The sequence below is a fragment of the Aquarana catesbeiana genome, linkage group LG07 (genome assembly GCF_042186555.1).
Source record: "Aquarana catesbeiana isolate 2022-GZ linkage group LG07, ASM4218655v1, whole genome shotgun sequence".
NCBI classification, from domain to species: domain Eukaryota; kingdom Metazoa; phylum Chordata; class Amphibia; order Anura; family Ranidae; genus Aquarana; species Aquarana catesbeiana.
Genome location: NC_133330.1, coordinates 82,551,370 through 82,572,358, shown reverse-complemented (window position 1 = coordinate 82,572,358; position 20,989 = coordinate 82,551,370). Strand labels below are relative to the sequence as shown.

The 20,989-nt window shown below is 43.4% G+C and overlaps 1 protein-coding gene across 1 annotated transcript in view; it reads left to right on the top strand.

Annotated features, from left to right (window-relative positions):
- Nucleotides 1-20,989, top strand: part of RAB43 (RAB43, member RAS oncogene family) — a 39,304-nt gene that overhangs the window by 12,986 nt on the left and 5,329 nt on the right. The window contains 1 exon segment of the mRNA XM_073592387.1: nt 9,817-10,000. Within this exon segment, the coding sequence (XP_073448488.1) occupies nt 9,817-10,000 (184 nt within the window).

Here is a 20,989-nt window from a genome sequence, read left to right as displayed (position 1 = left end):
TATTTTGCTTTGAAGTGGTTTATTAAAAAAAAAAAAATTCCTGAAACTTCCCTCTTAAATTGGGGTGCGTGTTATACTCGGATAAATAAGGTATTTGCGGACTCTGCACCAGCTTCTGTTTCAATCTAAAATAGAAACTGGTGCGGGTTGCGTGCAGAATCTGAAAGCGTTCTATCTAGGTAATGTGATGCACGGCACAACACCAGTTTTCTGCTCCATTAAAATTCCCCCGAATTGGATGAGTTTTTTTCACTTGTGTTCTTCAGTAGTATGCTGATGTAACTACATTGAAATCTTCTCTATTGAAACCCCTCTCTATACACACACATGATATCTAAAGCTCTGTCTTCAGTGCTTTTCTTAAACAGCCCATAGATGGGGCGTTTTATTTCCTTCCACCATCAGGTTGAAAGAAAAAACTGACTATTTCTTGTATCCATACATTGGAGGTGGATGGAGGAATCCTCCCACTGTGCCTTTGTATTCTGACGGTGGGGAGACAGCACTGCGGGCTATAGCTGGCGGCACTGATCGAGCTGCAGAAATTAGTCAGGTTTTGTTGTACAGATGTCAATCGGCAAATCAACTTCTGTACAACCACCCTGCCAATACATGGACTGATATTCGGCCAGTCCCTGCTGAACTTGGATCCATGTATGGCCCGCTTTATGAGGAGATCTGACTCAGCAGATCTGATAGAAGGCCACAGTGTGCTATGTGACTGCTGTGTCAGATTACTATTCTAAAACAAGCAAGTCACACCTGAACAATGCTTACTATTTGTTTTTATCGGTGTTTGTGTTCACAAGATGCCAGTGTCCTTAACCACTTCAATACCAGGCACTTGGGCACCTTCCTGCCCAGGCCAGGTCAGCTTTCAGCGCTGTTGCAATTTGAACGACAATTGCGCGGTCATACAACACTGTACCCAAACACATTTTTTTATCATTTTGTTCCCACAAATAGAGCTTTCTTTTAGAGGTGTTTGATCACTTCTTCGTTTTTAATTTTTTGCGCAACAAATAAAAAAAGACCGAAAATTTTGAAAAAAAACACGCTTTTGTTTCTGTTAAAAACTTTTGTAAATAAGTAAGTTTTATTCTTCAATGACGGGCACTGATATGGCTGCACTGATGGGCACCAATGAGGTGGCACTGACAGGCACTGATGATGGGCACTGATAGGTGGCACTGATGGACACTGATAGGTGGCACTCGTATGCGGCACTGATGGGCACTCATAGGCGGCTTTGATGGGCACTCATAGGTGGCACTGATGGGCACTCATAGGCGGCACTGATGGGTACTTATGGGTGGCACGGATGGGCACTGATAGGTGGGCACTGATAGGTGGCACAGATGGACACTGACTGGTGGCACTGATCACATTGATGGGTGGTATTGCTGGGCATCACTGATTTAAAATGGTGCCAGTCAGTGCCCATGACCTCATATGACCGCCCGGCCTTCAATCTGCTATAGGCCGGGCGGGAAGTGGTTAAAGAACTCTGGGATTTAAAAAAGAAAAACCCCATTAGTATCCCCCTCCCCAGTTATTACATTTGTAAAAAAAAATTGTAAACATTTCTTACCGTTTAAGAGATATGTGTAATTGAATTTTCAGGAAGTCAGTTTCGTGATTCAAAAAATGCATCATCTTTTCTGGCAGGGAGGATCTCTTAGAACAGTGATTGCTTCATATCCTCTTCTCTCTCTCTAACTGTAATCAGACTACATTTCCCATGAATCCTTGGGATGGGAGTAAATGTGGGAGATACACTAGGCTTGTACATGTAAATGTGAACTCGCCCACTTCAACATAAATCACACCCCTCATTCTGCAGCCAGCAAGCCATACATAACACGGTATGATAGGTTACAGCCTTATAAATGCAAAGCATTTTAATATAAATGCATATAAATATAATATTAATTTGATGCATTTAATAAATCCATACAAAATAAATTTAAAAATCTTAATGCATTTAATATAAATGCAAACCAGTGCAGCATATCGGTGTCCACCAGTGCCGAATGTCAGGGACCCCCAGTGCCAAATGTCAGGGACCACCGTGTTGGACCACCAGTGCCGCTTGTCAAGGACCACCATGTCAGGGACCACCAGTGCCGAATGACAGGTGCCTGGTGGTCCTGGTTGGGCATCCTGGGGGGGGGCTGCACTGATAATCTAATCAGTGCAGACCCCCCCTGTCAGGAGAGCAGCTGATCAGCTCTCCTCTACTCGCGTCTGTTGGACGTGATAGAGGAAAAGACGATACACGGCTTTTCCTGTTTACACTGTGATCAGCTGTGATTGGACACAGCTGACCATGTGGTAAAGAGCCTCTTTACCTAGATCGGAGTTGCGGGGTGTCAGACTGACACACCACACCACCAGTCGCCGTGCTATGTGCCCCCGGAGTCGCGTGCTGGCTTGTTATCCTGCTGGAAGTCATATGACGCTGAGTCAGGATAACTGAACCACAAAAAATATCATATAAAAAATATAGTATATACAATTGCTAAGCAAGTCATATTGTAATTTATTGCTAATAAAATTACCATTCCTTTTCAGTCTGCAGCCACTGTAAAATTCAGTGGAATATGGCAACCTGGAGCCGTTCTGTACACGTGCTCATGCGCTTTCTAAGTCTGCTCTAAGATACAAGTGAAATTTTAGGCACCCCTGCAATAGGAATTTCAGTTTTGATGAGATACTCCCCACAGGTTAAACACTTCTAAACGGATGCTGACAAAGCAGCTTTTCTCATTAGAACACTTGAGAATGCAACAGGTGATTATAATAAACCTGACCCCCCCCTCCATTCAGAATGAGTCTGCAAAGGATATTGTGAAACAAACAGCCTTTTCTTTGGTGCAGAAAAAAGGAGGAGTCTGCTTCAAAGTTTGTTAAAAAAACTTTGCAATTGCCATAGATCACCCAGATGATGGTGGGGTTTTTTTCTCAACAAAAGTGGAATTATACTTTAACCACCTCAATACAGGGCATGTACACCCCCTTCCTGCCCAAGCCATTTTTCAGTTTTCAGCGCTGTCGCACTTTGAATGACAATTGCGCGGTCGTGTTACACTGCACCTTAATTAAATTTTTATCATTTTTTTCCCACAAATAGAGCTTTCTTTTGGTGGTATTTGATCACCTCTGCGGTTTTTATTTCTTGCGCTATAAACAAAAGAAGAGGGACAATTTTGAAAAAACACAATATTTTTTACTTTTTGCTATAATAAATATAAATAAATATCCAATTTTTTTTTTTTTTAACAAATTTTTTTAGTGATTTTTTAACTTCAAACTTTACAGATTTTTTATTCTTTATTTTTTTCATATATTAATATATTTTTATATTTTATTTTTATTGTAACTTATTTTATGCATAGTTTAATAAACATTTTGGCATAGGGTTACCTATTCATGATTATATATGTATATGTGTAGTAATGTTTAAGCAATGTACCGCTGGTTTTGTAGCCTTGCGGTGATTTGTATAACTATCTATATGTGTGAGGTGCGCGGCGGTGCTCTCTATGACTGGCGGCTCCGTCCTGGATTTTATATTATTTACCTTGTTGGCTTTTTTATATGTATTATATATTTATTTTCGCAATATTCATTTTTTATAATCATATTGTTGGCCTCTAAATTTTCTTATATCATGATTAGCAGGACTGACAGTTGCGGTGTTTCGATTGTCGGTTGTTGATAAGTGTAACAGCAGCCTGCTGCTAAAATCGTTGTACGGCCTTAGGGAAAATGGCCGCTATAACCACAGCTGTAGTTCTGTTACTAGTTGTGTCTGCGGTCTTAGGCAAAATGGCCGCCGAGACTATATATTGTTCCTAGAGCGTCCGTCCAATCATATCCCCCTGATGAAGGCACGTGATCCCGGTGCCGAACACGCGTAGGGGAGGGGCCTGGACGGAGCTGTCAGCAGAGAGAGAGAGCAGGAGATTTGGAGGCACACACCGCACCGCACGCCATACCGTTACGATCGGCTGGTCTATGCATTTATAGAAGGGTGCACTGACGCACCTGTAGCATGTGAGTACCCCAGCAAGGGGTGAGTTTTATATACATTTTAATAAATATTCTTTATTGTTAAACTATATTGCGCTATGGAGTTTCTTTTCTCTTGCATAAAATCATAATTGGGAGCATTGGAGACCTTACAGCTGATTCCATTTGAGCACAGGAGTGGCTCCAAAGCACATTTTGACAGAGTTTAAACACTGTGTCACACGCTGGAAGGTGAGCGTATATGCTTATGGGGATCACTGGAGGGCACTAAGGCATGTTTTATGGTGCTGCACTTTTGAAGAACGTGATGGATGAGCTTCACTGATTATGGACACTATTTTTGGGCACTTTATGCAATTTTGGATTTACACTGGTTGAACCCCAAAGATTCATATGAGGAACGTTATTGTTTTTCTTCTGATTGGGCACTTAGTTTGTGTGTTCAATATAGCACCTTGCACCTTGGATGTATGCACCATCAGTCATCTCTGATTTATTGTAGCACGTTGATTTATATGTATGTTCACTTTTTGCACTTAGCACTTACTATTGTATGTTTATATATATTTTTAATATTATTAGTTTTCATTATTATTATTTTCCATCTAGCGCAGACACATTTTTGTCTTTAAATTTTTCTCTCAGTTTAGGCCGATACGTATTCTTCTACATATTTTTGGTAAAAAAAAATTGCGATAAGCGTATATTGATTGGTTTGCGCAAAAGTTATAGCGTCTACAAAATACGGGATAGATTTATAGCATTTTTATTATTTATTTATTTTTTACTAGTAATGGCGGCGATCTGCAATTTTTATTGTGACTGCGATATTGCGGCGGACACATCGGACACTTTTGACACATTTTTGGGACCATTCACATTTATACAGCGATCAATGCTATAAAATTGCATTGATTACTGTGTAAATGTGACTGGCAGGGAAGGGGTTAACACTAGGGGGCGCTCGAGGGGTTAATGTATTACCTAAGGAGGTGATTCTAACTGTGGGGGGAGGGGACTGACTGGGGGAGGTGACCGATCGCTGTCCCTATGTACAAGGGACACGCCATCGGTCTCCTCTCCTCTCTGACAGGACGTGGATCTGTGTTTACATGCACAGATCCACGCTCCTGCTGTGTTACCCGGCAATCGCGGGTGCCCGGCGGACATCGCGGCCGCCGGGCACGCGCACCGGGTCCCGAGTGACACGGCGGGCGCGCGCGCCGCCGCCCCCTAGTGGCTCGGGAAGGCGAGGACGTCATATGACGTCCTCCCAGAATAACAGAAGCCTCGTCCAGCCGTCATATGACGGTGGGCGGTGGCTTAGTGGTTAATGCTTGTCTTGTTACCCGGCGTTGACACCCTTAGGCCCCTTTCACACGGGCTTGTCTGTGTTGGGACTCCGCTTTGCTCAGTGGGGATTGATCGGCCAATCCCTGTTGAGCAGGCGGGTGACAGGTCCATCTCCACTCACTGTGCAGAGATGGACCTGTCAAAGCCCTGCTGTCCTCTATGGAGATCAGATGAAAACAGACCGCCTGTCTGTTTTCATCCGATCCGATTCTCCAGACGGATGGAAATTAGGGTTTTTATCTGTCCTAGATTTCATGGACAGGATCGGATATCGGCGGATGTCAGCGGACATGTCACCGCTGACATCCACCGCTCCATAGTGCATGAAGCGTCTGATCAGGTCCACCTGAAATACTGACAGGCGGAACTCATCAGAAAGCCTGTGTGAAAGGGGCCTTATGAAGATTCAACTGAGCTCTTGTTTGGTATGGTTTGTTTCAAGATAAATGCCTTTTTTTTTTTTTATTATTAAAATAGTAGATGCACAGTACATAGAAGCTTGGCTACATCCTGTTACTGTCCCACCATAGTACTTATGACACAGCAGTAAAAGAGTTAAGGGGAACTAAACTGTATCTGAGCACCTCAAACTATAATGCTCATTAATTCATTTTTAATATTCAAAGCAAATCTACGCATCCTTCCATGTCTCTCAGGCCCGCCCCAGCATTACTAGCCATGGCCATCTTGCGTAAGGGCAGATGATTTGCGTAGCATTTACTCCCTGGAATCCATCTTCCCTTAGCTCAGGCATGCAAACAGGAGGGACCAGCCAAAAGGAAATGTGCCCATGGGACTTTTGTGAGTGGTGCTTAAAAAAGATCCAACAGAGTGTTAAAAGCGTACAAAATTTATTACAAAAGACAGTAGTGCAATTCAATTTAGAAAATATTATCAACATCCACAAATCAGACATGTATATACAACACATCACCCATAATTGCAGGAACATGTGATTTTAAATTCATGAAGGCTTAAAGCTCTCTACGCGTTTCATGGGGCAACACCCTGATTGAATTTTTTGTGTGTATCTGTGGGAAAACGGGAGGGTGTGTTTAGCTGAGAGAGACCCTCCTCCAGATGAAAGACTCTTATTATTTGACATCATTATGGCCTAGGCCAGAGACCAGGAAGCAACTGAAGAAATAAAAATTTTAAAAAGTATAAGTATAGTATACCTTCCAATCTACCAATCTATTTACCAATGCAAGCAATATAAGGATTAAAAACGGGTAATGTTGATTGAGAGAGTTTAGTTCCATTTTAATGCTTCACCTAATATGATGGTGGGGAGGCAGTGCCATGGCAGAAGGTATTTCTCGGCTACAAGTGCCTATTCTAACCATAGTAGAAAGTCTGTGCGTTTTCACATGATGTGATGTCATACATGTGATATAAGCTGGTGATCGTCACCAGGATCTAGTAGAAAAGGTAATATTTGGCCTTGGAAAGCCGTTTTCAAGTTTCAGCTGTATAAAACACAACAAAGCTGTATGCAGATTGTTCTTGAAGGGAAGTAAATATATCTGAGTCATTCTTCCCTGAGTACACCACACCTACCCACCATATTTATATGTAAATCCTCCACAAGATGCTGGAGCTCTTGTTCTTTGGTATGAAGTGACGGAGCTACTAAGATAAGTTTTGCAATAGTGTGATAATCAACTCATTCCAGCAGCTTGGCGTTTGTAGCCATCCAGGTAATATGCTGGTTATATGTTATATATGGGGGCTGTTTTTATTTTCTGAACATTTGGCTTTATGATATGATCAGTACTTTATCATAGAAGCTGTGAACTTTAACTTTGTTGTCAGCAGCATTTTGCTGGGTCAGTCCTGGAAAGTGTAATAGTATTCCCTGAACACATATGGCTATTTCATTAGGGGCATAATTCAGTTTTTGTAGTGCGTTAAAGCGAGCACATTAACATATGTTACATTGACACAGCCCATTCTTTTGAACTGGCTGCTTAACACACTAAAAAGGAGCATTTGTACTATTGTTATCAGCATATCGCACCACAACTCGCTATATTTTGTTACCGTACATTGTGGTGAGCTGTAGAATGTGTTGGCATGCTCTTCAGAATGATAGAACTGCAGAACACCAACACTCATTACTGCTCATTATAGCAATCCTACATAGTAAATGGACCCCAATAACTTCAGAATCATATCCATCTCCTGTTTCTGTTTAGGGTGAGGTATGCTAACCAGTTTACTTTTTCTTTACAAAGCTGGCAGCACCAAATCAATTATTTGCCCAGCTTCCAGAGTTTAGAGCCTGGCATCACCTTCTCCTAAGTTATACAACTGGCCCGTCGCTGTAATAGACAGTGTTAAAGCAAATGACCCCCGTAGCTACAGGCACAGTGGAGCAATACAATCTTGGATTTACAGCAGAAGCACTGAGGTCTTTATCGCTCAGCAGTTCAGATGACTGTGTTCACATACTCCCCAAGCAGTGCCTTTGCAGCCTTCCAGCACAATCTCGGAGTATGTGCTTAATGAGGTGGAAACAGGGAGAGCTGAGCTGCAGTAAGAATGGCATTCAGTTCTTCTGCTATGAATTTGGGGATTCAATGTTCAGAATGCCTGCAGCTACTGAGGTAAGCAAGGGCTTGTTCAAAGGAGAAGTTTGGGGTTGTTAAACAAAACATACATAATCTCTTCCATGCTGCAGCGTTGGTGTGATGCTTCATCTGTCCCCTGCTGGCTCTAAGACAGAGAACTGAGTGATCAAATGGTCCCTGGTCACTCATTTCTCGGTCAGCTCTGAGCAGAGAGCAGTGACTAGAGATCTGTGTTGGAGAGGGGGTGGGAATAGCTGGCTTCGACTTCGACAGCTAAGCATTGAGAGGCGGAGCCAGCTGTCACTCAGGCATCTGGGTGGATCCTGACAATATGGTCAGGATCCTTCCAGTGCCTGTAGTTGCTGTATGACATCGGCCAACATTGGGCTTTAGCCATGTCATTATTAAGTGGTAGCAGTGCAAAACGCATTGGCTGAGTTTCTTTGCTCCCACAGTGTCTGCTGTTGCTGTATACGGCGTTTTTAAAGATCATCAATGAAGTGGATTCAGTTTTCAAGTGTGCAGCCCTTTGGATCTCATTGCATTTGTTTCACGTAGCCGGATGAACAGTGCTTGCACCTGAATACACTGGAGGTGAAAGGGACTGTGTGGCGAACCCACCTGGAGCAGCAGTATACACATTGGAGCTTTAGCCTGCTGTCAGCTAATTTGGGGTCATGGGAGAGCACTTGTGTTTTTTTTTTTTTTCTTGAAACTGTAGTGGTGCACAAAAAACAAAACTTGTAAGTGTACCAAAAAGGTGCATGTGCAAACACACACACAAAAAAAGTGCACTTAAGGGTGGGCTCTTTGTCCAACCCTCCAGGCTCCTGACAGGGGCTAGGTTTCAACATGGTCCACTTAGCCAAAAAGCCTGGCGGACCCCTCTGCTCTTGGTCAGCCGGAGCCGACCAATGAGTACTAGGGCCAGGGGCTCTCCTGAAGAGAGACCCCCCCCAGCTCGGGGGGGGACCTGATGGCCACAAATCCTCCCTCCAGACTTCAGGATAGGCCCCAGGACCCACACCCTGCATCCAGTGAAAGAAAAAAAACACATAAAAGTGAAAAGGTGACAACCGTGAAGGAGAAAATTAATAAAATAGTGGCCGTGCAATGTGCACTGGTAAAAGAATCTTATATTTTGGGTTGTCCCCAGCACAGTAAGAGATGGTAAATTTTCCAATGGGGACACTAGATGTGATGACAACCAGGCATTCCCTCACTTTAAATGGATTTCCTCCTACTTCCTGTTTAGGTTATTGGACAGGAAGTGAAGGGAAATCTCCCCAATGGGACACAGATTGCAAAAACAAACCTGGCAGAGGTTTTAACCCTCCCTTACTCTATCCAAAGTGAAAACTTTAATTGTATTGCTTGTTAAGGATATATTTGAATGTTCATAGTCAGGCTGCAAGTTCACATTAAGAGGCTGGAGGGGGTAGGTGATGTGGATGAGTAGTGAAAGCTACAGATCACATAAGTTAGTTTCACTTCAAGTTTTGGACCTTTAAGTCTGCATATTCTAGGTTAGACACTGCACTCCATACAATCAGACACTATTTTTTAAAATGAAATTTTCTGCAATTAGGGATGTCCACTGACAAAGCATTCTATCACTTGCAAGCTGCAGGGCATACTTTGTACAGTGCCACGGAACATGGTGGAACTATGCAAAAATAAATTATATTCTTGCTTGAAAATGTAATCCGCTGTCAAGTTTGGGTCATTCTTGCTTTAATAGAGCTATTTTAGTGTACTACCTTTACCCCCTGTATGCCTGAAATATAATACAAGACTATAGAAAAGGTATATAATGAGAGAGAATGATCTCGCTGATGTATTTTACATTTAACAGTTGCAGATCTGGGACACTGCTGGACAGGAACGTTTCCGGACAATAACCCAGAGCTACTACAGGAGCGCCAATGGAGCCATCATCGCCTATGACATCAGCAAGAAAAAATCATTTGAGTCCGTTCCTCGCTGGATAGAGGACGTTAAGAAATATGCCGGCTCCAACATTGTACAGCTGCTGATTGGTGAGCTAAATCGTCTTGTATGACATTTAGTGTTGTAAGAATTGCAGGAAATAACGCAAATTATAATTCACGTCCCCCTGAATTTTGTTTTTTCTATTGTGACCTCATATGCCCTGGAAGTTTTCTAAATTGTGTTAAATTCCTAAAGACTAACTCTTGGAAAGTTAAAAATGAATCCTTAGAGTGAAGTTGAGCCATAGAAAAGAAGATCTATTTACCTGATTATGATGCTAGATCGCCCCCCCCCCCCCTCCCCCATGCTCCCACAGTACAAAGTCCTAATGTCATCAGGACCATTTTAGGGTCCATAGTTCTGTACTGGACATGAGGAAACCGAGGGATAGTCATCTGTCAGAGAAATGGAGGCACAGTATCTGCTGGGGAGTGGAGGATCAAGTATGTTAAAGTTCTTCTCCTCTCCCCTAGACTAAACGAGCGATCAACCCTTGCAGTACAGCTCAGCCCACCGCAAGGAATCATTTTTAAGTTTCCCTGAGTTGGGTTTGTGGTGGAAAAACACAGCATATTCTTTTGTGCTAATAAGCGCCCTTTTCGTCTAATGGTATAATGCATCTTACCAATCACTCTATTTCCCCCATATCCCCAAGTAAACAGACATGACCACAGCTTACGTCCTCTTCTCAGCACGACTGCCCCCACCGAGCACCGCACTGGGTCTTTTATTCAAAAACAACAAAAGCAATGACAAACCGGAAGTGATTGCCCCAACAGCCAATCGCTTCCTTCATGGGAAATGACCTCACAGGATATGAATGTCAACACAGGAAATCCTTCCAGCAGGATGAGTTTTTACAACAACCTATGAATGATGACTAGGGGAGTCTTACGGGCATGTCTGGGCGGGGGCAGCGTGTACGATCTCCCACCCCCTGTCTCTGTAAGTTATCTTCAGCTACTGACAGGAACCTTGAGATCACGAACGCTGCTCCCGACCACAACGACTCAAAGACTCCCGTTTTTAACGTTTAGTGTGAATACTTATTCTGCTTTGTTCAGAGAACATGGGAGATTATCTCCAGGTGCACGCCACGGCACCCCAAATGTGTTGATCAGGCACAGAGGGGTGACACGAGCGTATATCCACTAAACCGATAATGTCTTTGCAGAGCGAACCCCCCCCCCCAGACGATCGTTCTGTGCATCACGCAGGGGCCCTTCACTGGCGGACATATCCCCACTCTACAGACACTTCTCTACATCCCCAAGGAGCTTTTCACTACCAAACGGATCTCAACCAGCGTCAGTCTGCCCCAGTCAGCTCTTTAGAGCGGGTTGCGGGAGAACTAACACTGGGAGACACTATGACAATACATATTAAATACATCTTCATAAAATTTCCACAACAGCTTTAAATGAATATGCACATTTAGCCCACAAACAATAGTATAAACTTGTTATTTTCTGATCCAGGCAGTGCCAAACTGACATTACGGCTCAGAGCTGACAGAATACATAACTTATGTTCGTGACTCTGTCATTAAGCCCGGGTTCACACTATAGTGGACACAGACACTGCATGTGATTCGCACATGCACTGCGGTGCCAATCATGCGACATGCGATGTCTGTGCAATGCCAATTCACATAAAAAAAAGGTGCAGGGACTCCCCCCCCAACCCCCCCCCCCCCCCCCCGCACTGGTATCGGATCGCATGGGTGTTCTCACCCATGCGATCCGATTCCTGTCTGTATCCACAGTTCACACTGCGATCTGTGAACCGATCTGGGGGTGTCATTAACATTGTATTGACACCTGCAGCGGTTCGCAGAGGGCAGTGTGAATTGCCTGCGGGAGAGATGCGATGTGGAAACTGGAGCTGGAATTGCGCTGGTTCCCGCATCGATACGATGTGAACCTATGCTTAAGAAAAAATAAACCTGCTGCAGGTATAGCAGGCAAAACTTTGGTGATTCCTGATGTGATGAAGTTTGCCCGCCCCTTTTCTGCCTTTTAGACATTCGTATTGGCTATTAAAATAGCCCAACATGATAATGGATCAGGTTTAATCACAGAGCCCCTAACATAATCACATACCAGAGTTGCTATTTTGCTCAACGCAAACCATATTTGTCAATGCTCAGACTACATATAGAGAAAGCACCCTTCCTGCTTTAAATAATTCCGGCTATGGATATTTCATACATAATTACATTGGTTCAGCTTGGAGCAATGTAACTATGTATATACAGGTATTCCCGGCCAATGCCCCTGGAAGCTGGAAACCACGAAAATAGACACTAATACTTCAGTGATCTCCACTTTTGGGTCCTGTGCTGAGCGGCTGGCCTACTGCATTCTGAACACAGGAGGTCGGCTGCTTGGCACAGAGAATTAATTTTGCACTTTCTAAATGAATATTGGATGAAGTGAAGAGCATGACATCCCCCCCATTGTTCAAACCATACTTGGAATTCTTCCTTACTGTTAGGCCCCTTTTACACAAACGTTCCGATCAGGTCCACCTGTCTGTTCTGGCGGACCAGATTGGAACCTACATTGCTCTCTATGGAGTGGTGGATGTCGGCAGATGTGTCCTCTGACACCCGCCGGCATCCGATCCTCTCCGCTAACAAAAAAGTCTGGCGGTCCGTTTCCATCCGACTGCCCCATAGAGAACAGCAGGCTGTGTCCGTGTCTGCTCTGCATCAATGAGGTGGACACGGACCTGTCATCTGCTTGGTCAGCGGGGATCAGAGGAGAGATCCTTGGCTGAGCAGACAAATTCGCTGGCAGGGTCAATCCCATGTAAACAGGAGCCTTACCGTCACTGCTTCTAGTGAGAATTCAAACTAAAGCGGGCCATACACTAGTAGATTTTGGAATGACTTGAAGAATTGATTTGAAAATTGAATATTCTTATATCCAAAACTAGACCATAATTCTACCAGCGTATGGCCAGCTATACAAAGTAATGTGTGCAGCCCAGGGCAAAGTAGGAGGCGGAATGCTAATAGCACATCATTCTGACAGCTCTGGGCTGTATTGTTAGTTCAGGACCATCTGGATGCTGCAGGGGGAGGGGTTGAAGATAATGGTATTGGTAAGCTCCATTTCTTGGAAGTATTTTTTTTTTTTTCCTATTTAAGTGAACCACACCGATTCGGCACCATAAACAAATAGCACCCCGTTCATGCAAACTGCTGTTGGTGTGTATGTAAGGTTAACAACACCCCAAAATCTGTTCGCAAGACGATTTGCAGAATCGAATCGCATAGGTGTGAACACTTACGCAATCTGATTCTGGTGCGGCCAAAAAAAGGGTCCATTTTAGTGCAGATTCGGTGCGTTTTGAGCCATACAGAATAATGGCTCAAATCGCAAGGCTGAAGAATCGCATGTGATTTCAACAGGAATGCTGTGCAATTCTTCCCGCACCGCATATTGTGAGCTGGCACTCAATCTATGTATGGCACAGAAGATTTCTAATCCCATTCTTCTTTCATGCCACCCTCATCACAGCAGCAGATGCATGTTAGATGGAGAAACCCACAGATAGGAGACGGCAGTCACAGCAAGAGTGTGTGCCCTAGGGTGACAATGCTGCTCCTGAATAGAGATTTTCTGGGAACATTGTCACTCAAGGACAGGAAGTTGCTGGGAAAGGTCTAAAGCTCCATGCACACTGGCTTAAAAAACATTGCTTCTACAGGAGTTTAGAGTTCTGCCTGTAGAAGCAGCTCAATGTTATCCTATGTGTCCATACACATTAGGATGATTACAGGCATATTTTGAGCTCAATGTTTAGAGGCAGGAAAAAAAAAAAAAACCCTTTCTGGTTCACGTTTCTGATTGGAGCTTACTGGCAGAACAAATTGTAAAACTCCTAAACTCGTCTAAACTTTGTACAAGAAATGCTCTATATGAATGTTTTTTAAAGCCCGGTGTGCATGGAGCCTCACTGGAAGGATCACTATGTACAAATAAAGAAAATGCAAGCCCACAGAAAAAAATTGCATCAGATAATGGTGGATAAGATACTGTTTTTATTTTGTTTGTTTTTTATTTCAAATACATTTGAAGTTTAAATTAATTAAAGATAGTGTATTTATGTGATCGAAATGCAGAGCTCTCCTATAACAGCCTTTTTTGTTTTGTTAAAGCCTCACTTCCTGCAAGGGTTAAATGCTAATTATAAGGCCCGGGGGGGGGGGGGGGACGACACAGGCAAGATTCCCATCCCCCACACTTGTTGTCCCGTGGCATCACCCTGTACAATGCAGGGCTATTAATCCTGTAGGGGGGAGAGCATGCAACAATGGTCCTGAGGAGGCTGCAGGGGACTGGTCACACCATTTGAAGGAACCTGCTGGAATGCAGAATAAGGTGTTTTTCTTTATCCTGGCATCCCTAGACACAACAAGCGTTTAAAATAGTGTTAAATCCTCAGTGTTTTTTTTATCTTACCACATTGAGCACAATAAAATAAAGACTCCCCAGTAAACTTTGTTAAAAACCTACCTCGGCACTTGCAGTTTACAACTTCCAATGCTGCTGGCTCCTGCTCTATTAGTGCTGCTTACCTGAACTTCCTTTCTTTACTGAAAAGAGTTAAAGTGTTACTAAACCCACAACAGTAAAATCAGTCTGTATATGCAGCATAGCATGCTTGTTATACTCACTGTGGAACTTAAGGGGTTAATCCTCTGCATTGTGTAAAAAGGGTATTATCCTGTATGCACAGATCCTCCCCCTCCTGCACTGTCTATCTGGGGATACCAGCTAATACAGGCAGGGTAGCTGACCTGCACATGCTCAGTTGTGTCTTTTATGCTGGAGAGAACATTTACTTGTTCTCAGAGCTAGCCAGGTCACATGATATTGACATCACACATGTGGGCATGTATACAGGCTGTAGTGAAAATCTCCTCCTGAACTCTCAGCACTGGAGAAACTGTGCATTTTATGATGTAACCGTGGTATACAGCTCATCCAGAAAGGTATATATTGGCAGTATTTTAATGTAAAAAGATTTATAAGCTGTGGGCACGGGGGGGGGGGGTGTAGATGAACTATTTTCATATTACTGGGTTTAGTAACACTTTAACAGTGGACAGTGTAGTTTCCTCACAGGATGGAGAAGGAGGGAGGAGCAGGGGGAGTGCCTTATCTTTACAGGGCTGTGTGTTTCTATGGAGGCACACAGTGCAGAGAGACTGCATTCAAGGGTAGCTCCATAGGATGCTGCAAGAGAAAGGAGCTACCCTAAAACTGGGCATTTAATATGTTAGCCCTTGAGTAGATTTGTATTCTAAATCCCCATACACTATCAGATCTTCTGCTGATCTTTTCCTTCAGATTTAGCAAATCCATATAATATGAGGTCAAACCTTAGGAGTTTCAATTTGTATGCAATCAGGCAGGCCCTTGCACTACATGGTTTTGGTAAATCTGAAGACAAAAAATCAGCAGAAAATCTGATAGTGTGTATGGGGCACATAACTCCAGTAGCTTGGTCTTAAAGGGTTTGTAAAGGTTTGTGTTTTTTCACCTTAATGCATCCTATGCATTAGGGTGAAAAATCACCTGGCAGTCACCGACCCCCCAGCCCCCCCCGTTTGACTTATAGGGTGAAATGTGCAGCGCTTATGTGATCATATAAACCATAACAAATAATATTAGTACAGAAAACTTGAATAATAAATGATGTGCTCAAAAATACTCCAAGCAGTCCTCTATTATGACATGTGATGTCTATAAACAGAGGAACTTGGACGTGTGATGTCCAAAAAAGAAAAAAGTCAGTGACAAGCCTCAATCATGTGTGATGATAATCCTCAACCACATGTGGATATAATATAGTGACAGTCTTTAACTTCAAATATGTATGATGTAATAACAGTTAATAGTGGGTCCACCACCAAAGACACCAGAAGCTGTTTACCAGAGGGATTGAACTCAAATAGGTGTACACCTAGTGAGTCAATCAAGTTTTGTGGTATAATATACCAAGGGGATCAGATGCTCTATCCAGATATGACCTCCAGATGGACCTCCGAACAGGTGTAAGGTATGGATGGACTCAGTAGATATAGGCAGTCAGCCCCATCATTAAAAGAAAGAGGAAGGCATATAGTGTAACTCCGTATGGAAATTTTAATACATAAAAAGCAAAGGAAATACACTCACGTGTTTAGCAGTAAAATCAAGCGCTTGTATAAAAGAAGACAGTGGTCTCAGCATATCCTTCCACACTTGTTCGGAGGTCCATCTGGAGGTCATATCTGGATAGAGCATCTGATCCCCTTGGTATATTATACCACAAAGCTTGATTGACTCACTAGGTGTACACCTATTTGAGTTCAATCCCTCTGGTAAGCAGCTTCTGGTGTCTTTGGTGGTGGACCTATTAACTGTTATTACATCATACATATTTGAAGTTAAAGACTGTCACTATATTATATCCACATGTGGTTGAGGATTATCATCACACATGACTGAAGCTTGTCACTGACTTTTTTCTTTTTTGGACATCACACGTCCAAGTTCCTCTGTTTATAGACATCACATGTCATAATAGAGGACTGCTTGGAGTATTTTTGAGCACATCATTTATTATTCAAGTTTTCTGTACTAATATTATTTGTTATGGTTTATATGATCACATAAGCGCTGCACATTTCACCCTATTTGTCATTTTTGCAACTTTATCCACTGCTGTGCTGGCTGCTTTAGTTTTTTTATTTTTTATTTTTTGAGACAGCGCGGTATATATTTGTTTATAACTTACCCCCCGTTTGACTTACCTGAACCCCTTCATTCAGTCAGCGGGGACATGCTGTCTCTCTCCACGGGCTCCCGATTCTTGATTGGATAGATAGCAGTGCAGCCATGGCTCCTGCTGCTGTCAGTCATATCCGATGACGCGGGGGGCAGGGCTGAGTCCTGCATTTGGCCTCTATGGACACAAATGCTGGATTGGGGAGCGCGGCCACAAGGTAACCCCCCCGGGAGAGCGCTTCTCATAGGGGGTTATCTGATGTGGGGAGGAGCCGCGAGAGCCGCCGGGGGACCCCAGAAGAGGAGGATCGGGGCCACTCTGTGCAAAACGAGCTGCACAGTGGAGGTAAGTATATGTTTGTTTAAAAAATAAAAAAATGACCCTTACAATCACTTTAAAGCTTTCCAATAACTTTTATAAATGGATTCCTTTATCTTTCTGTGGTCTTTTCAGCTGCCTTGTCTTTTTTTTCTATTTAAGAACATTTATTTCCACCCTTGTATTCTCTAAGGACACCTGTCAATATTTTTCTACCTGGTGACAAAAATACTCTTGTCAGAAGCTAAGAGGCCTGTGAAGGTGGAGTGTGTTTGGCTCCCAGGCTTTGTGCTTTGCCCTTTATCTTTATTGCTGTGTTGTCTTCTTGGTTGTCCTCTAGTCCTCTTCTGCACTTACTCTATTGAAGATAAACTGTCAGGGTGTGTGCAGTGCTGGAGTATTTGTGCTCTATTGTCTGTTCTCTATTGAATTGAGTGACCTTCCCAAACACTTGTCCCCCCTGGACAGCAGTGTGACCGGGTGTAGCCATACCGGTGTCACCGGACTCTCATCCATATGCTGTAGGGCTTCGTGTGCTGAGAACCCTTAGGCAGGCTGTAGATGGGTCCATTTTTAAGGAAAGGCTTTTTTAAGGTAACTGGTTACTTATTGATAAGCCCATGTGGTTTCTTTATTTCAATTTACAGTATCTGACAGGGCTTGACAAACACCAGGTCGCCATGGTGACAAGAAGTTTCGTCTTGGCGCCTGAGCTGCCGCCCGAATGCTCCCCACGTATCGATCACTGCCGATGTGCGCCACAGGGGGTGCGCGGGAAGTGCGAGGCTATAGCACAGTCATGAAGGGTTAAGGCTCGACATGTTGGGTATCTATTTACTTGGTGCAACATTAGCTTTTATATTTTACCAAAAAAATTGGGTCATTTATTGTGTTTTTGTGCCCACTAAAATTAACTTTTCATGTGTTTTTTGTTGTTTTTTTTTTTGTTTTTTTAACTGAAATTTTGCATTGATATAGTGCGACATAAAAAAATTGGAACTACCCCAGTTTTATTCTATAGGGTGTCTGCTTTCAGAAAAAATATAATGTTTGGGGGTTTTATGTAATCTTCAGGCCTCAAATAATTTTTTAAACGTGTGCAAAAAAAAGCAAAAAACGGCTCTGGCTGTAAAAGGGTTAAAATTTAAGTTCACCTTCGGGAACACGTTACATGTTCCCCTGTAAGATTTGTTTGTTTAACCACTTCAGCTCCAGAAGATTTGGCTGCTCAATGACCATTTTTTGTGATTCTCCACTGCTTCACTTTAGCTGACAATTCCGCGGTCGTGCAGCGCTGCAACCAAACAAAATTGACGTCCTTTTTTTCCCTTTCTTTTTTTGGTGGTATTTGATCGCCTTTGCCGTTTTTATTTGTTGCGCTATAAACAAAAAAAATGCGACAATTTTGAAAAAAACACAATATTTTGTACTTTTTGCTATAATAAATATCCCCATTTAAAAAAAAAAAAAAAAAAAAAAATCTCAGTTTAGGCTGATATGTATTCTACATATTTTTGGTAAAAAAAAAATTGCAATAAGCATAGACTGGTTTGCGCGAAAGTTATAGCGTCTACAAAATAGGGGATACATTTATAGCATTTTTATTATTATTATTTTTTTTTTTTTTTTACTAGTAATGGTGGCGATCTGCGATTTTTATTGGGACTGCGATATTATGGCGGACACATCGGACACTTTTGACACATTTTTGGGGCCATTGGCATTTTGTACAGCAATCAGTGCTATAAAAATGCACTGATTACTGTAAAAATGTCACTGGCAGGAAAGGGGTAACACTAGGGGGCAATCAAGGGGTTAACTGTGTTCCCTATGTGTGTTTCTAACTGTAAGGGGTGGAGACTGACCTAGAGGAAGTGAGGGATCGTGGTTCCTAGCTAATAGGAAGTCACGATCTGTCACACCTCACAGAACAGGGATTTGTGTGTTTACACACACTCGTCCCTGTTCTGCCTCCCGTGCCCGCGATCGCTCGTGGCCGGCGGTCATCGTGACTGTCAGCCACAAGCATCGGCACCCCAACTGTGCAGCGGGTGTGTGCACCTGCTATCCTGATCCGGCTAGCTGACGTATAGCTACGATGGTTTGCAGGATCATGACGGCGGCTGGTCGGCAAGCGGTTAAAACAACTGGCTCCTAACTTTTTTAGCTGGCTCCTCGATTCAAAGCAAATTTGTCAAGCCCTGGTATCTGACGGCACTAGAAGATGTCATAAAAGGGGTTGTAAAGGTTCGTTGTTTTTTTTTTTTTTTTTTTTTTTATAAATAACAAACGTGTTACACTTGCCTCCCCTGTGCAAGGGTTTTGCACAGAGCAGCTCCTATCCTCCTTTTCTGGGGTCCCTCAGTGGCGCTCCTGGCTCCTCCTCTTCTCCTCCTCCTCCTCTTCTCGCGTGCCCCCACGAGGAGCCGCTTTCCAAGGGGGCACTCATGCGGGTGCGCTCCCGAGTCCTGCTGCTGCCTCCATTCACCCAGACAGCAGGACTCAGCTCCGCCCCCCGGCTTCCATGTCACTGGATTTGATTGACGGCAGTGGGAGCCAATGGCTCCTACTGCTGCCAATCTATCCAATGAGGACCCGAAACAGCGGCTGGAGCTGCTGTGCTTGTCCCCGTCGCTGAAACCATCGGGTTCAGGTAAGTAAAAGGCGGGCTCTGGGGACAGCTGCACTACAGAAGGTTTTTCACCTTAATGCATAGAATGCATTAAGGTGAAAAACCTCAAGGGTTTACAACGCCTTTAAAAGCATATCTGTGGTCAGAATGTAATTAATTTCCACATTGTATTTTAATTATTTCTAGTCTACTCCTATTAATCTAAACATTCTTTAAGTTTGAAAACTTTGTGAAGATCTCCACACACTTACTTTCTTGAATTCCGTGACACGTATTCACTATACCTTGTGAGTAGACACTGCTGTGTCACACATTTCACAGAGCCTGTCTTCTGATCTACAGAGGCGCTGAGAGGAGGAATAGGCAGGGCATCACTACTTGAGGCAGGGAGGTACCATGGGATATGTAGTCCTTAGAAATTAAACAGCAGAGGAGAAGCTGCAAAGCATGCAGGAAATTCAGGAAGTTGTGGAAAGAGATGGCCAGCAGACAGGCAAAGCTCATAATATTAAAGGAGAAGTTTCAAGTAAGCTTATACAGGCAGTCCCTGAGTTACAAACATCTGACTTACATATAACTTGTACTTAAGAATGGAGGAACCATGACGTCATACTGGTCTCAGAAATGACTGGGCGATCATTTTGCTGCTTACAGCATGCTGCCACCTACTGTCCGGTGGACCTGTCAGCAATCCCCCATCTCTGCATAACTTAATATTTTTTGGCTGGAGTTGCACTTAAAAAATTTACCTGTTCCTTACATACAAATTCAACTTTAAAAACAAACCTACAGAACCTGCCTTGTTCATGACACGGGAACTGCCTGTATTGGATTTTAATCTCTATAAGACCCCTTTCACACTGGAGGCATTTTTCAGGGGCTTTAGCGCTAAAAATAGAGCCTGTAAAGCGCCTGAAAAAAGCCTCATCTGCAGTCCCAGTGTGAAAGCTCGGGTGCTTTCTCACTGGGGCGCTGCACTGGCAGGACATCAAAAAAAGTTCTGCAAACCGCTTCTTTGAGGCGCTTTGGGAGCGGTGTATACACCACTCCTAAAGCGCCCCTGCCCATTGAAATCGACGGGCAGCTCCTCTGCAGCGACGTTTTTAACCCTCTATTCGGCCGCTAGCAGGGGTTAAAAGCATCCCGCTAGCGGCCGAAAAGTTTACCGCCGACGCCCGGGCGCTGGCAGTGTGAAAGGGCTCTTTGGGTTTGTTCTCACTTGACTAAATTTCTAACGCTCAACAAACACTCCTATAGCGTTTGTATGGCGTTAGTATGGGCGTCAGACAGGCGTCAAACT